An 18,355-nucleotide genomic window follows, 5' to 3' on the forward strand; every position below is an offset into this window, starting at 1 on the left:
GTTAGTGGGTTGGCACCTTACCTGTTGTGTAATAACTGGAAACCCAACAAGTTAGAAAAAAAATACTTCCTGACTGCTAATATTTAATTAAGCCAACAAAATTGGTTCTATTACTTATTTAAAAGAATATTTTGCTGTCTCAGATACACAGTCAATAAATTTTTTTACAGGATTACAAATGAAAGAAAATTCTAAGGGCTGCTGGTTCACCCAGCTATGCCAAGATAGTCTCTCAGAACCCCCACATATGTGTAGAGAAGGTGATTGATGGAAATAAACATAGAAAACACGTAAATGCCTTTTTCTTCTTGGCTTCATTTTTAGCTTGCACACAAATTCACAAAAACAACATTTTCTTTCGTTTTACTCAATTGTGTTATCAATGAAGCAGAGAAAGTGTAGCATTTTAGTAGGAATTTCAATCGACCTGGAAATCAGCACATCATAAACTCTAATACAGTAAGTGTGAGTAAACATGCCTATGACAGCTACTTTGTGAGGCAACCATTTCAGAGATATATAGATGTCGTATACATGAAGGAGGAACTAAATGCTCAAATGCACAATCTAAAAAACAATAAAGAGTATAATACAGTAACCAAATAGATTATGAAACCTTAGGGGGCACACATGTAAGCTGACATATAAAATGTTATGATGGTGTGGCAGACAGGATAGCCTTATTGAGTGTCTGCAGTGGTCCCTAAATTGATGAGGGATATTGAATATTTCCAGGTCACGAGAAGTTCAAGCATTAAATGGGGTTCTTTAAATTAGAACTTGGATCTGCATACACTAGGCAGATAACTGTTGAAATATAAAGAGGAAAGCTTGTGGAGGGTCATGTCCCATGGAGACCATTAGACAGTTCTACAAATGACACCTAAATAGATAAACTGGCCTTTCATGTAAATGGATAAATTCTTTTTCTACATGCCCTGTGGATACCTGTGTACGCTGTTATTGAGACACTGATAATAATAAACCTCCCTGCTCCTTATTGATAATATTTCAGAGACCTAGCTGTTATCAGGCTGTCCATTTTTTTATATTCATTTTTTGACGTTATCCAGTCCTACATTGAGTCCAAACAACTATCGTTAAACATATTTGTGGTACCTTTCCTACAGTAAGCACTATCCCAAGTAAATTTACAAACATGAAGATAATGTTTAATGGCTTATATAACTGTTTAAAAATTAGAACCAAGGTATGTTATGGCTTCTTTCACTGTGTCATGCTCTTGTGCATGATTGTTTAGGGAGCAGCTTAAGGACCCGAGGAGCATCTCGGAATTGCATGTCAGGGGACGACAGCAGTATACTAACCACTCTGTCTTTGTTTCGACAGGAAAGACAAGAAAACACCACCATGAATACACTTGAAAACCCTAGCCAGCAGGCCAAGCCACTTCCGGGTTCCTTCCTTCCCTCTGGTCCCCCAATGATGACATCACTACATCCCATCTTCCTCAGTGACTCCTTTCCCAGCATTCCCCTTCCATTTCTGTCCCCACAGCATAAAATGTCCGCCAACCAATGTACCATTGTCTATACTTGAACTTTCATGTCGATCAGTATTTGCAAGCACCAGTTCTTTAGTATACAGGGACGGATTCCCCAACTCTTAAATGTGGTTGTTTGTGCTTTCTTTACAATATCTATATCTATACATAGTCTTGTGCATGCACTTAGGAGGCAGCTTAAGGGCTCTGGTGGTAGTAATAACCTGTTGAACCAGGGAGTTGCATTATTGCCTTCTACAGTGCATCCGGAAAGTATTCACAGCGCTTCACTTTTTCCACATTTTGTTATGTTACAGCCTTATTCCAAAATGGATTAAATTCATTATTTTCCTCAGAATTCTACACACAACACCCCATAATGACAATGTGAAAAAAGTTTACTTGAGGTTTTTGCAAATTTATTAAAAATAAAAAAACTGAGAAATCCCATGTACATAAGTATTCACAGCCTTTGCTCAATATTTTGTCGATGCACCTTTGGCAGCAATTACGGCCTCAGGTCTTTTTGAATATGATACCACAAGCTTGGCACACCTATCTTTGGCCAGTTTTGCCCATTCCTCTTTGCAGCACCTCTCAAGCTCCATCAGGTTGGATGGAAAGCGTCGGTGCACAGTAATTTTAAGATCTCTCCAGAGATGTTCAATCGGATTCAAGTCTGGGCTCTGGCTGGGCCACTCAAGGACATTCACAGAGTTGTGCTGAAGTCACTCCTTTGATATCTTGGCTGTGTGCTTAGGGTCGTTGTCCTTCTGAAAGATGAACCGTTGCCCCAGTCTGAGGTCAAGAGCGCTCTGGAGCAGGTTTTCATCCAGGATGTCTCTGTATATTGCTGCAGTCATCTTTCCCTTTATCCTGACTAGTCTCCCAGTCCCTGCCACTGAAAAACATCCCCACAGCACGATGCTGCCACCACCATGCTTCACTGTAGGGATGGTATTGGCCTGGTGATGAGCGGTGCTTGGTTTCCTCCAAATGTGACGCCTGGCATTCACACCAAAGAGTTCAATCTTTGTCTCATCAGACCAGAGAATTTTCTTTCTCATGGTCTGAGAGTCCTTCAAGTGCCTTTTGGCGAACTCCAGGCGGGCTGCCATGTGCCTTTTACTAAGGAGTGACTTCCGTCTGGCCACTCTACCATACAGGCCTGATTGGTGGATTGCTGCAGAGATGGTTGTCCTTCTGGAAGGTTCTCCTCTCTCCACAGAGGACCTCTGGAGCTCTGAAAGAGTGACCATTGGGTTCTTGGTCACCTCCCTGACTAAGGCCCTTCTCCCCCGATCGTTCAGTTTAGATGGCCGGCCAGCTCTAGGAAGAGTCCTGGTAGTTTCGAACTTCTTCCACTTACGGATGATGGAGGCCACTGTGCTCATTGGGACCTTCAAAGCAGCAGAAATTTTTCTGTAACCTTCCCCCGATTTGTGACTTGAGACAATCCTGTCTCGGAGGTCTACAGACAATTCCTTTGACTTCATGCTTGGTTTGTGCTCTGACATGAACTGTCAACTGTGGGACCTTATATAGACAGGGTTGTGTGTCTTTCCAAATCATGTCCAAATCAACTGAATTTACCACAGGTGGACTCCAATTAAGCTGCAGAAACATCTCAAGGATGATCAGGGGAAACAGGATGCACCTGAGCTCAATTTTGAGCTTCATGGCAAAGGCTGTGAATACTTATGTACATGTGCTTTCTCAATTTTTTTATTTTTAATAAATTTGCAAAAATCTCAAGTAAACTTTTTTCACGTTGTCATTATGGGGTGTTGTGTGTAGAATTCTGAGGAAAAAAATGAATTTAATCCATTTTGGAATAAGGCTGTAACATAACAAAATGTGGAAAAAGTGATGCGCCGTGAATACTTTCCTGCCATTCCACCTCTGATGCCACTTCCATTGTCAGTCCTCCTTGGCCTGCCCCTTCCTGGATCATTTATATCCACAGACATTGCCATCTTGAATCAGTTCAGCTCTGGGCCAGCATCTGAAAATACATTCTTTCAGTATTTCTCAAAACTGTATTTTTTTTTTCTGTCAAACAGTGAGTCAGAGGTGGGAAGTGAACCAGTCGTGAAGAGACCAGTTCCTTATCCACTACACCACATTAACTACACTTCTCAGTAGTCAGTCCTGGATGGGACACCTGCCATTTCAATGGCACACTCTCTCACACAAGGCCTGTTTAGAGGCAGTAATTAACCTAACATGTACATCTTGGGGGTACAGGGAGAAACTGGAAGACCTGGAGAAATCGTTAAACAAAATTGCTTGTTGACAGAGACTGTACGTGAGAACTGATCCTCTGAGCTGTGGGTAAGTGATATACCAACCTGCCGTCATTATCAGGCAGTCAGTTTACAACTACGAGAGATGACAGAGTGTACATACAGTAGTCTCTGCTAGACATCTTGTGTCTATGTACCTTAAAGTCCTAATTCTCTGTAGCATTTAGAGAAATCAGGCCATTCTATTTAGGTACTTCATCCATTAGTTTCCAAACAAGCTTAATCCAATCAATTTAAATAAAATGTAATTTTGCATTAAATAAATAGTGTAAAGATGGGGTCTGTTTGCTAGATGAGTAGGTATCGCTGACACCTGAATTCCTCATATTTTATTTTTTACTTCCTCCTTATAATATCAACTAGTTGTATTTAGGTGCTTTCTGCCAGCTTTATGACCATCTTTTTAAAAAATAAATTCTTATTTAGGCCACTTGGTGGTGGTCATGTCATTCTGTCACATATTGAAGCAGAGTTTCCATTGTTAGAACAAAGCTTTTAAAAACATTTTTTAAAAAGCTACTATAACAAAATTCCCCTTTTAAATATATTGGTATGCCAATCAGAACCATGCATTTTATTTTCTGGTTTATTAAAGTAGATAAACAATATGTAAAGCCCTTTAACATAAAATATATGGCAATTTTACAAGTGTCATGTTGTAAACAGAGATTGGGTTCACATGTAAAAATAGAAAGGAAAAAGAAAGAGAGAAAAAAGTGATTTTCCCCAGAGCTTCTATTGGATTTAGAAAGCCTCTTCGAGTCGAGACAAAGTGCCCGATTCACTCACAGCTTCACTAGAGAGGCATGAACCACAGAGCTCAAGTGAAGGAGCCCACAAAGTTAGAGTGAAGCTTTGATTGATGACAGCAACCAGCGAAAGTGGATGTCTTGGAAGACAACAATCAAACCGTAATAGGCAAAGCAGAGAAAAGGCAGTCAGCTGAAACTTATCTAAAACCATGTTATATCTAAAGAAATAAAAATAGAAAGTCTTTACATCACAGAGCTGGGATCCATAGTAAAGGTAATGGCCGGTGCTGTACAGCCACTCCTTTATCCAATAACACTTTTTATTTCCTAAAAATTGAAAATCGCTTTTTCGTTAACAAAGGCCAAAACAGACCATTACAGTTGTTTTGATTATTTATATTTTCTGGAGACAATATTTTGTTTATATAGTTGTGGGTATTCAAAGTTTCTTTTGGCAGCATCAGCCTCATCATATGTCGCCAGTTCTTTGTAGGCTTACTCACGTACCCATCCACCTTTCCCTATACCTGACCAATTATCTTTGAGCTATGGAAAGAATCCAGAGTATCCCGCGAAAACTTGTGTGATAGTGAGAGATATGTAAAGAGCACACAAACAGTGACTAGGTTGAGATTCCAATCCAGCTCTGTAAGGCTGTGAGGGAGCAGTGCCTACCAATATTTCACTGTATTCCACTCAAGTATTAGTTATGCCCATTGGCCACTTCATTACATGCAGTGATCAAGTACTGAATAGGACCTCCTTAATTTCCAGAACATTTCCTGAGTTTTGCAAGGCATGGCTTGAACAAGGTTCGGAAGCATTATTTAGGGATTTTGGTCCGTGCTCACTTGATATTATCAGGCAGTTCCTAGAGATTTTTCAGCCACACATTAATTCTGCAGACTTGTTGTTTCATGTTATCGCACATGTGTTTTACTAGATCAAGATCTGTCTACTGAGCAGGCCATTGGTGTAAATTGAAATGACAGTCTAATTCATAGAACCAATGTTAGATGAATCATGCTATGTGGCATTGTATATTATTCTTTTAGAAGAATCCTTTAGACCAAACGTAGACAGTGACTATAAAGGGGTGCAAACAGCCTGCAACAATAATTGGGTATGGTGTGGCATTTAAATGATGCTCATTTGGCATGAAGTGACCTAATGTGTGTTGAGGAAACATACTGCACACACTTATACTTCTACCACCAGCCTATGACATTGACAAAAGGCAAAATGGGTCCATGCTGCAGCGGAAACTGAGATTTGGTGGTATTTGGTATCAGATGGTGAACCCATACCAACTGTAGCTTCACCTTCCTGTTCTTAAAAGGCAGAAGTAAAATCCATCATTGTCTCTTGCTATGCTGCAGCTCATCCACTTCAAGGTGTAACATGTTATGCATTTAGAGATTAGCACACCACTTTTGTAAAGAGCTCTCATTTGTGTGTCTGTGGCCTTTTTGTTACCTCGAGCTAGTTTTATTAACAAAATGTTTTTGCCCAGAGCCTGCACTCAAACGATGTTTATCACACCATTCTCTGTAAACTCTACAGACTGTTATGCATGGACATTCCAGGAGAGCACACAGCTAAACTGCCAGTGTAAGAGTAACATTAAGTACAGTATATAAATTATATTCAAACAATATTTCCATATATACACTTTTAAGGGCATCTTTAACACTGCATGGGAATTTGAACTAAGCAAGAATAAAATCACTTGGGGAATGCAACATTATTGTCAGTTGAGATATGTGACCATATTATAGAGTTAACAGCAGTATTTCATTACCTTAGACTCAATAGTAAACTATCATACCATAGAGACCATTCATTCATTAGCTGATATATTTACTTATTTGGCTGACACCATTATCCAAGGCGACATACTATAACATTTGAGAAACAAAACAGCTCCATTTCTTTTGTTTTTTCCCAGTTGCAGCACATGCAGGTCAGTTGACTTGCTCGTGGTCACACAGTGTCAGTAGGAGATTTTGAACCCACAACCTCAGGGTCTGAAATCCAAAGCCTTAACCACTATGCCACACTACCTTGCCTTTCAGAATCTATTTTTTCCATTGAAGATTCATGAGAAGCTCTACCCTTTCTCATAGGCACACAAACCACCGTCCTAAAAGAGGTAAACATCCATCAGATGGTATACTCACAGGACCGCATGCAGATCCATATAGAGTTTGAAGCTGTCAATTAACCTAACACGTGTTTGGGATGTGAGAAGAAAACAGAATTGATGGAGAAAAATACATAGATATAGAAAATAATTGGATTTGAAATCAAACCCAGGTCTCTGGACGTTACTACTGCACCATTCCACTTTTGTAATATTCACTGATTTTTTTTTTTTATTTGTCATGAAATATAAGCACAATAACATATTTAACACATTAGTTTTGCAGGCAGTTTGACACAGTGGATTGCATTCCTGCCTCTGATCCACTGTGATATGCTGGGCCCATTATTTAACTTGTAGTTGTCAAAATAAAATGTAAAGTGTTGCTCTTTAGTATGCTCTACTTGGAAAATGACTTGGGAACTATTTAAAGGTGCAATATGAAATAGATGTTGTATGTTTAGAATTAACTGTATTATTTTTCAGCAAATTAACATGCTGTCAAGTAAAATAAAATAACATTGAAAGTGAAAAAAATACAGCAGATCTGTACTGTATGTGTTATATCCGACATTGCAGACATCACACAGTCATTGCATGCAAGGGTTATGCATCAAAGAAATATTAAATATGACTGCTTTAATATACCGACCATTGAATTTTCCCAAACATTATGGTGCCCTTAAATGGAGTTACTAGGTAGAAAGTGTTGTCATTTCTACACAGTCTGACCAAAATTTATACAAATACCCATTAATTAAAGTTTGCATTGTGCATTTTAATGACATCTGAATTGTTTGATTTGTAATTTTAAACTGTGGAACAATTGGGAAATCAAGAAAAAAATTGTGTCTTTCTCCCAAACATTATGGAGGGTACTGTAGCAGTATGGAGCTTATTAGACTGTCACTCAATGGCCAAAACAGCCTCCAAAATCACAAGTCCTTTTTCATTCAATAGCCACCTTCTACTCATCTTGTTTCCTAGTCGCATAAAGCTGAATTATGTTCTGGCAGGTATGCACACAGCTGTATTATATGGGTTGGAGACGGTGGCACTGACCAGAAAGCAGGAGACAGAGCTGGAGGTAGCAGAGTCAAAATGCTAAGATTTGCATTGTGTGTGACGAGGATGGACAGGATCAGAAATGAGGACATTAGAGGGTCAGCTCAGGTTGGACGGTTGGGAGATAAAGTCAGAGAGGTGAGATTGCGTTGGTTTGGACATGTGCAGAGGAGAGATGCTGAGTATATTGGGAGAAGGATGCTAAGGATAGAGCTGCCAGGGAAGAGGAAAAGAGGAATTGTGACAATGCGGGTTCGGCTCCATGCTCCCGTCTGCTGTCCAGGAGCCCTTGAACCCGTCACTGTCGGTAATGTTACCGATGAGCTGGACAGTGAGGCAACAACATAGCAAGGGGATGGTACAAAAGTGCAAAAGTGCTTTTATTTATAAACAATCAAAACAAAGTATTCAAATAAATAAAATGCAGTGAGTCAAATTCTTCATTAAATAAATAATCTATAAAAGAAATGTGGAGGTTTCAAAATCATTACAAAAACAATCCTTTAAAACCAAGGTTAAAACAATGCTGGAAGCAGTCCTTTAAAATACAATTAAGAGCCCGGTGCTTCTTTACCCTAGCATCTCACCCGCTTCACCCATCTGGGCCCCGCAGCAGGCGAGACACACTCTCTGCAGCTGTCCTTCACTCCTTTTCAAACAGGTCTGGAGGCCTCCCAATCCTGGCTTCGGTCGCACACTCATCCCAGACTCGAGACTTGGTATCCTTGATGACCAGGACGCTCACATCAAGGACTTCTCACCAAGCCTCCTAACTCCCGCTGCCTTCCCGGCCTTACGTGGCCAGTCGCCCTTCACTGGTCACTCCCGCTACTCAATCACTTAGCGGGAGCGACCTCTACTACAACTCCTGGGTGTCGGTCTAACACCCAGGCTTCCGTACAGCTGCCTGCGAGCATTCACTCGCTCTCTCTCTCTCTCTCTCTCCTGCTTCATGCTCTCCAGCAACCTCCGTCTTTCTTTCCTTTCTTGTTCTACTCTTTTTTTCTTTTTCTAGCCGAAGCGCGCTTCTATATAGGTCGAGAGGGCATAGCAGTTGCGACAAATTAGCAGCCCCAGGAACAATCACGGATGTGGGCAGTCTCTCACCTGTGCACTTAGGTGAGAAACGCCCACACTGCAGATCGCCCTGAGCCCCGCTTTAGCCACAACTACCATGCCCCCTCACTAAGCCGCGAGCGTGATTATTTATTTATCTAAAAACTGGCCTTTGCTGAGAGCTGTGGACCCGCTATACCACAGGAAGGCCTAAGAGAAGGTTTATGGATGTGGTGAGAGAAGACATGCAGGTGACGGGTATAACAGAGCAAGATGTAGAGGACAGAAAGATATGGAAGAAGATGATCTGCTGTGGCAACCCCTAAAGGGAGCAGCTGAAAGAAGAAGAAGGAATGCACATAATACAACAAGCCCTTTACTAGATGCCAATACATCCCACACATCAGACCAATTTATGGTCACCAATAAGCAAAACTTTGGACTGTGGTATTAATCCCACTATAATATTTGTGTTAAGAAGTTAAAAATATAAACATTTGATACAGGACATCAGTCAATCAACCCAGAATCCAATCTAATCATATCAAGATATTGATAAAAATATAAAATAATTAAAAAGTCCTTAAATACTTAAATCTTTTTTGTGGCTTGTTCAGAAATCTTACCTTTGCAAGAATAACCATCTCCCAACATGCCTTGAGGACAAAGTCCACATGCATAAGATCCAAAATTGTTTATACAAGGGACTCCAGGAAAACAGGGGCTCTTTTCACATTCATTAACATCTTTTTGGCAAGTAGCACCTAAGGGAACAAAGAATATCTAAACACAAGATCTTTGAAGAGACATTTTATTATTACCTTTCTTTCAAAAGCTGTTATGACACCTTATGTTCATATGAATGGGTGGCATGGTGGCGCAGTGGTAGCGCTGCTACCCGGGAGACCTGGGTTCACTTCCAGGGTCCTCCCTGCATGGAGTTTACATGTTCTCCCCGTGTCTGCGTGGGTTTCCTCCCACAGTCCAAAGACATGCAGGTTAGGTGCATTGGCGATTCTAAAAAAATTGTCCCTAGTGTGTGCTTGGTGTGTTGGTGTTTGTGTGTGCCTGGGATTTGTTCCTGCCTTGCACCCTGTGTTGGCTGGGATTGGCTCCAGAAGACCCCCCGTGACCTTGTGTTAGGATATAGTGGGTTGGAGAATGACTGACTGATTGACTGTTCATATAAAATGCACACTTTATGTGAATCATTTGATATGTGTTGTACTTTGTGTTACCGTGTTTTTCATGTTAACAGTTTTCTTTATAGCTGAAGGGTGTTTTGAAGTTATTCATGCATTTTTTTATCCATTATCTAAAACCTCTTTTTGCAATATAGGATCTTAGAGAGGCAGAGCTTACTCTGGCTATAATGGGTACTAGCTGTCCCCCTCAGCTTCACCCAAATAGTACTGAAACAGGACAAAGTTTAAAAATATCAAAATAAAAAAAAAAATGTAATTCTGGCCAAGCAGAAGGTAGGTACGCTCCAATGTCAAACATTGGCACTGTATAATAATAATAAATAATAATAAATTTTATTTATATTGCACTTTATATTTTAGCAATCCCAAAGTGCTACAGAGTAAAAATAGAATAATAAAATAAAAAAAAAGAACAGAAGAGTCTATAAAATACTTTAACAAAATGACTTTCTAAAAAGATGAGTTTTTAGGTTTCGCTTAAAGGCCTCGGTCGACTGTGGGGCTCTCAGGTAATCAGGGAGGGCATTCCACAGCCTCGGCGCCACCGATGAAAACGCCCTGTCACCCATGCTGCTGAGCTTAGTTCTGGGGACTTGAAGAGTGTTAGTGTGTACAGAGCGGAGAGAGCGTAAGGAGTTATGAGGGGTAAGGAGTTCCTGTAGATAAAGAGGGGCATGTCCATAAATGCACTGATGGGTAAGAAGGGAGACCTTGTACTCTATTCTGAATGAAACAGGGAGCCAGTGAAGGGTTTTCAGGATTGGGGTGATGTGATCATGCTTTCGCACCCTCATCAGGATCCTGGCAGCGCTGTTCTGAATATACTGGAGTCTCTGGATACTCTTGCCAGGAATCCCAATGAGGAGTGCATTACAGTAATCCAGCCTGGAAGAGACAAAGGCATGGACGAGCTTCTCTGCATCTGCCAGGGTGAGTAATGGGCGGAGTTTGGCGATGTTCTTGAGATGGTAAAAAGATGACTTACAGAGATATTTGATGTGGGTGTCAAAAGTAAGTTGGGAGTCCATTCTATCACCCAAATTAGTAACAGATGTGGAAAGAGGAATATTTTGGCCAGAGAAAGTAATACTGGTGATGGTAGAAAAGCGAAGATGATGTGATGTACCAACTAAGATGGCTTCTGTTTTGGATCTGTTCAACTGAAGAAAATTGAGCCTCATCCATGCCTCTATCTCCTCCAGGCAGGTAGACAATGTAGATGTTGGCAGAGGAGCAGTAGATGAGGTGGGAGTAGTCCTGAGGTAAAGCTGAGTGTCATCGGCATAGCAATGGAACGATAAACCATGTCTGCCAATGACAGTTCCAAGGGGGAGCATGTAGATAGTAAAAAGGATAGGGCCCAGCACAGAGCCCTGTGGAACACCACAGGTGACGTTGTGGGTGTGGGACTTTGCGCTGCCAAGGGCGACATGCTCAGTTCTGCCAGTCAGGTATGATGTAAACCAATTTAGAACATTTCCTGAGAGTCCAATAGTGTATTGCAGGCGGTGAAGAAGGATGTTATGGTCTATTGTGTCAAAAGCAGCTGTCAGGTCAAGGAGGATAAGTAGTGAAGGTGAACCAGTATCTGCCGTCATCAGAAGATCATTGGTGACCCTGACCAGGGCTGTTTCGGTGCTATGGCCAGGGCGAAAACCAGACTGAAACTTTTCAAACAGATTATTCAGTTTGAGATGATCATGAAGTTGTGCTGCAACTATTTTTTCCAGAACTTTGGAGAGAAATGGAAGATTGGAGATGGGCCTATAATTGGAGAGAACTTCAGGATCCAAGGTGGATTTTTTCAGTAGAGGTCTGATGACAGCAGTTTTTAGTGCAGAAGGAATATGGCCAGCCAGGAGGGACTGATTTATTATCCTGGTGATAAGTGGAGAGATGGCAGAAATGTTGGCCCTCAGCAAGGGTGAGGGGAAAGGGTCCAGGGAACTAGTAGACAGTTTCATTTTCCTGATGACATCCTCCACCTCTTCCCGTGTGGCAACAGAGAAAGAGCAAAGAGGATGGACAGTCTCAGACAATGAGTCAACAGTTGGGAAGGGCAAGATATCCTTGGTAGAGAGGTGTAAATGGATATTATCAACTTTTTGTTTAAAAAAGTTGATATACATGTTGCACCTCTCATCAGTGGTCTCAGAATGGGCTGGTAAAGGAGGTTTGAGAAGATGATTTATGGTTGAAAAAAGTTTTTTAGGGTTCCTGGAGCCATTTCTGATGATGGTGGAATAAAACTTGGACCGTGCAACCTTCAGAGCTTCTGCATACGCCCTCATGTGTTCTCTGTAAGCCTGTTTATGGACAGTCAGCCCAGAGGCCTTGAGCCGCCGCTCAAGGACACGCCCAGGAGCCTTCAATTTTTCGCAACTCGCAGGTATACCAAGGTGCTGAGCACGAGAATGAGACGGACCTAGATGTTAAAGGGGCGTGGAAGTCCAGGAGACTGCTCAGGGACTGGTTGTAAAAATCCACGAGGTCAGCAACAGAGAGGGAGCTGATAAAGTCAGAGGAGAGAAATGTAAGGTCCAAGGCCAAGGCATCCACATTGATATTCTTCAGATTTCTGAAATAGATCTGTCGTTTTGGTTTGATACGGGGGGAGAAAAAGGGCAGCTCCAATGACACTACTTTGTGGTCTGAAATACCAAGATCAGCTGTAGATTTCTGATTGGGGCACAGTTTGAAATGACCAAGTCAAGAGTGTGACCCCTAGAATGTGTGGGAACATCAACATGTTGCTGTAGGTTGAGAGAATCTAGCAGCTCAAGGAAGTCAGCAGTGAGATAACCTGTGGCATTGTCAACATGAATATTTATATCTCCTAAGATTATGATGTTGGCAGAAGTAGCACAGAGTGTTGTGAGAAGATCAGTCATTTCCGGAATAAAGGCAGAGTTGGGTTTTGGAGGTCGATAGATAAGGAGAACAGTCATGGGAAACGGGGGCTTACATTTAAATGCAAGGCACTCACAAGAAGATATTGCAGGTATCGAGATAGGGGACAACCCCAGGTCCTGACGGTGGATAACAGCTAGTCCACCACCACGCCCAGTGCTGCGAGCTGCCTCCAAGTAACTGTAGCCAAGTGGACAGGCTTCATTTAAGGCAGAGTAAACCTCTGACTGGTGCCAGGTTTCTGTCAGACACATGAAGTCAAGTCCTTTTTCCCTGATGTGTTCTTCAATCAGTGTGGATTTATTGCTGATAGATTGAGAATTAAATAGTTCAAATTTAACCAATGACTGTGAAGTAAATCTCTGTACAAGACGCAAAACATTAAAATCCATTCCATGCAGCTTAGAATCCATTCCACAAAATAAATCCAGCCGGGGATGTGAAGACCTCACGATATTTCTGTCAGTGGCTCGGGTGTATCCCATGCTAGAGTCCAGAGATCTCACGATACTTCCAGTGTTGATAGTAATTGGAGCGACTGTGCTCTGATGACGCGTCAAACGTGCGACAGATGACCAGAAAGAAGGAATGTTGGTAGCAGAACACTTTGGCTGGTTATGGAAGACGAACTTTCGGCTGGAGCCTCTGTGAATGTAACGAGGACGGCAAAGAAGTCCCAGTTCTTTGATGATGGAGATGTTTATTTCAGGAGTGGTTGCGGGATTAAGTCGGCGGAGTTGTGAGTTAGAATAACTGAATGCCATTTAGACTGAAGAGGTAGGGAGGAATGCTGTCCAGACAGCGCCATAAAATCTAAAGCAGTATATCCGGGCAACAGGTGAGTAGACAACAAAAAGCTTAACTTAACATAACTTAATAAAATCCATAAAGTCCACAGCAAACGGTAGAACAGTATATCCAGGCAGCAAGTGACTGGCAACAAAACCTTGATAAAATCCGTAAAATCCACGGCAGACGATTAAAACAGTACAAGAAAGCTTTCAGAAAAAATACGAAACTTTCTAATGAAAACTAAAAGAAAAATAGTAAATTAATAATGTTAGTAAAATATAAATAATAGTAAAAACATTAAACTCAGAGTCAGAGGGAGAAGCGGCGAACAATCAACGCCAGCGTCCTCTCACCTCCGCAACCTTGACGATGGAATAGCCTCAACACAGCCATGCAGGAAGTCCGCAAACTCTCAAAGTGCTATAGGATCCTATCTGTATCTGATCATGTTCAGCTCTGACAGGAGAGCGTCCCCCATGCAGGAAGAAAAGCATCCAGCCGTGATATCTCTGTCAATCAGCAGTTACCCTCTAAAACACGCTTAGCTCTGATGTCTCTCTCAAAAACGCCTAACGTTAACAATCTGTAAATGTTAATGTCTGTTGAACAAACAGGTATTGCTAGCTAAGTGGAGGCAAGGTACGCTGCAACATTTGGTGAGAGGTAGGGCAACTTGAACGGAGGCTAGCACATAAGTGAGGAGGGCCCTGCCCCCTTCCCCTTGGCCCAAAGCCTCTCTCTTGGATTTGCACCAATAAATTGATACCGCAAGCGAACTGTGATACTTACCTGTAGTGCGATGAAAGAAGTCATAAAATCAACTGGAATGTTCAAACAAATTATAGAAAAAAAACCCAATCTAAATCCGTTAAGTAGTTGTCTTGTGAAAAGTGAACAGACAGACAGACAGATGTTGGATTTTATATATATATGATATATATATATAGTGGCGGACGGCTGGAAGAATCAGGAGAGGGCCAATACCTCCCCTGGACCATGAGAGGGCAGCCACCCTGCTCTGCATGGGGGCCACGGCATCAGCGCTTAGAAGCTCATACCTGTTGGGGCCCGTGGCCACCACCAGGGGTTGCCTGGACGATTATGGAACCCTGGATGGCTTCACTTCCACCACATTTGGAAGTGCTGCCGGAAGGAATTCCAGGGACATCAGGAAATGCCGCCGGAAGATCGTCACAGAGCACCTGGAACACATCTGGGTTGTTATAAAAGAGGCCGCCTCCCTCCAGTAGACGAGCCGGAGTCGAGAGGAGGAAGACGGAGCTTGGGAGAAGAGGAGTAAAGGCAGCAGAGGTGTTGAGAGGCAGAAGAAAAGAAGGGACTGAGACTGGTTGATTTAGGCATTGTGGTGCTGTTTATTATATATAGACTAACAAAGTGTGTGTTTCAGGACATTCGGTGTCTGTCTGTCTGTGCCCGGGGCTGTCCTTCCCCTATATATGTGTGTGATTATATATATATATATATATATATATATATATATATATATATATACAGTTAGGTCCACAAATATTTGGACAGAGACAACTTTTTGCTAATTTTGGTTCTGTACATTACCACAATGAATTTTAAATGAAACAACTCAGATGCAGTTGATGTGCAGACTTTCTGCTTTAATTCAGTGGGGTGAACTAAACGATTGCATAAAAATGTGAGGCAACTAAAGAATTTTTTTAACACAATCCCTTCATTTCAGGGGCTCAAAAGTAATTGGACAATTGACTCAAAGGCTATTTCATGGGCAGGTGTGGGCAAGTCCGTCGTTATGTCATTATCAATTAAGCAGATAAAAGGCCTGGAGTTGATTTGAGGTGTGGTGCTTGCATGTGGAAGATTTTGCTGTGAACAGACAACATGTGGTCAAAGGAGCTCTCCATGCAGGTGAAAGAAGCCATCCTTAAGCTACGAAAACAGAAAATATCCATCCGAGATATTGCTACAATATTACGAGTGGCAAAATCTACAGTTTGGTACATCCTGAGAAAGAAAGCAAGCACTGGTGAACTCGGCAACGCAAAAAGACCTGGACGTCCACGGAAGACAACAGTGGTGGATGATCGCAGAATCATTTCCATGGTGAAGAGAAACCCCTTCACAACAGCCAACCAAGTGAACAACACTCTCCAGGGGGTAGGCGTATCGATAACCAAGTCTACCATAAAGAGAAGACTGCATGAAAGTAAATACAGAGGGTGCACTGCAAGGTGCAAGCCACTCATAAGCCTCAAGAATAGAAAGGCTAGATTGGACTTTGCTAAAGAACATCTAAAAAAGCCAGCACAGTTCTGGAAAAACATTCTTTGCACAGATGAAACCAAGATCAACCTCTACCAGAATGATTTCAAGAAAAAAGTATGGAGAAGGCATTGAACAGCTCATTATCCAAAGCATACCACATCATCTGTAAAACACAGTGCAGGCAGTGTGATGGCTTGGGCGTGCATGGCTGCCAGTGGCACTGGGACACTAGTGTTTATTGATGATGTGACACAGGACAGAAGCAGCCAAATGAATTCTGAGGTGTTCAGAGACATACTGTCTGCTCAAATCCAGCTAAATGCAGTCAAATTGATTGGGCAGCGTTTCATGATACAGATGGACAATAACCCAAAACATACAGCCAAAGCAACCCAGGAGTTTATTAAAGCAAAGAAGTGGAAAATTCTTGAATGGCCAAGTCAGTCACCTGATCTTAACCCAACTGAGCATGCATTTCACTTGTTGAAGACTAAACTTCGGACAGAAAGGCCCACAATCAAACAGCAACTGAAAGCCGCTTTAGTAAAGGCCTGGCAGAGCATTAAAAAGGAGGAAACCCAGCATCTGGTGATGTCCATGAGTTCAAGACTTCAGGCTGTCATTGCCAGCAAAGGGTTTTCAACCAAGTATTAGAAATGAACATTTTATTTCCAGTTATTTAATTTGTCCAATTACTTTTGAGCCCCTGAAATGAAGGGATTGTGTTAAAAAAATGCTTCAGATGCCTCACATTTTATGCAATCGTTTTGTTCACCCCACTGAATTAAAGCTGAAAGTCTGCACTTCAACTGCATCTGAGTTGTTTCATTTAAAATTCATTGTGGTAATGTACAGAACCAAAATTAGAAAAAAGTTGTCTCTGTCCAAAAATTTATGGATCTAACTGTATATGTATGTGTGTATATATATATACAGTAATCCCTCCTCCATCGCGGGGGTTGCGTTCCAGAGCCACCCGCGAAATAGGAAAATCCGCGAAGTAGAAACCATATGTTTATATGGTTATTTTTAGAATGTCATGCTTGGGTCACAGATTTGCGCAGAAACACAGGAGGTTGTAGAGAGACAGGAACGTTATTCAAACACTGCAAACAAACATTTGTCTCTTTTTCAAAAGTTTAAACTGTGCTCCTTGACAAGACAGAGATGACAGTTCTGTCTCACAATTAAAAGAATGCAAACATATCTTCCTTTTCAAAGGAGTGCAAAGCAAGCAGTCAAAAAAAAAATCAATAGGGCTTTTTGGCTTTTAAGTATGCGAAGCACCGCCGGTACAAAGCTGTTGAAGGCGGCAGCTCGCACCCCCTCTGTCAGGAGCAGGAAGAGAGAGAGAGAGAGCCACAGAAAATCAATACGTGCCCTTTGAGCTTTTAAGTATGCGAAGCTCCGTGCAGCCTGTCCTTCAGGAAGCAGCTGCACACAGCCCCCCTGCTCACACCCCCCTACGTCAGCGCAAGAGAGAGAGAGAGAGAGAGGAAGAGAGAAAGTAAGCTGGATAGCTTCTCAGCCATCTGCCAATGAAATCAACTGGGCAAACCAACTGAGGAAGCATGTACCAGAAATTAAAAGACCTATTGTCCTCAGAAACCCGCGAAGCAGCGAAAAATCCGCGATATATATTTAAATATGCTTACATATAAAATCCGCGATGGAGTGAAGCCGCGAAAGGCGAAGCGCGATATAGCGAGGGATCACTGTATATATATATATATATATATATATATATATATATATATATATATATATATATATATATAATGCAGGTACCAACTCTGAATGGCTCGCTAGTGCATCTCAGGTATACAAACTCATGCCAGTCAAATTGCTAGGGTTACTACTAATATACAGTGAATTCGAAAAATGTTCAGAGCCACTTCTCTTTCTGCACACTTCATTGTGCTGTAGATTTTATTTTAAATGGATACATTTTTCACTTTTGTCCATCAATCTACACTCAATGACCCATAATGACAAAGTGAAAACATGTTTTCAAAAAGGTTTGCATATTTATTAAATATCAAACACTGAAATATCTCAAGTAAGTATTCAGAACATTTGCTGTGACACTTCAAATTGTGATCAGGTGCATTGTGTTTGCTTTCCTTGAGAAATGCCTAGACCTTTTTTGGAGTCCACCTGTGGCAAAATTAATTGATTGGGAATGATTGATTAGAAAGCACACCCTGGTGTATATAAGGTCTTACAATTCACACTACATGTAAAGCAAAAAATAAGACATGAAGTCCAACAAACTCTCTGTAGACCTCTGTGATCAAATTGTGGGGGGTACAGATTAGGGCAAGGGTATAAAACCATTTCTAAAGCTTTGAGCATTTCCATGAGCA

General features: G+C 41.5%; 1 protein-coding gene across 1 annotated transcript in view; it reads right to left on the reverse strand.

The window, feature by feature from the left end:
• Nucleotides 1-18,355, reverse strand: part of si:ch211-246m6.5 (von Willebrand factor D and EGF domain-containing protein) — a 393,193-nt gene that overhangs the window by 64,957 nt on the left and 309,881 nt on the right. The window contains exon 19 of the mRNA XM_028806510.2: nt 9,453-9,590. Within this exon, the coding sequence (XP_028662343.1) occupies nt 9,453-9,590 (138 nt within the window). The remainder of the gene's footprint in view (nt 1-9,452; nt 9,591-18,355) is intronic.

Source organism: Erpetoichthys calabaricus, chromosome 8 (genome assembly GCF_900747795.2).
Source record: "Erpetoichthys calabaricus chromosome 8, fErpCal1.3, whole genome shotgun sequence".
Lineage (NCBI taxonomy): Eukaryota > Metazoa > Chordata > Cladistia > Polypteriformes > Polypteridae > Erpetoichthys > Erpetoichthys calabaricus.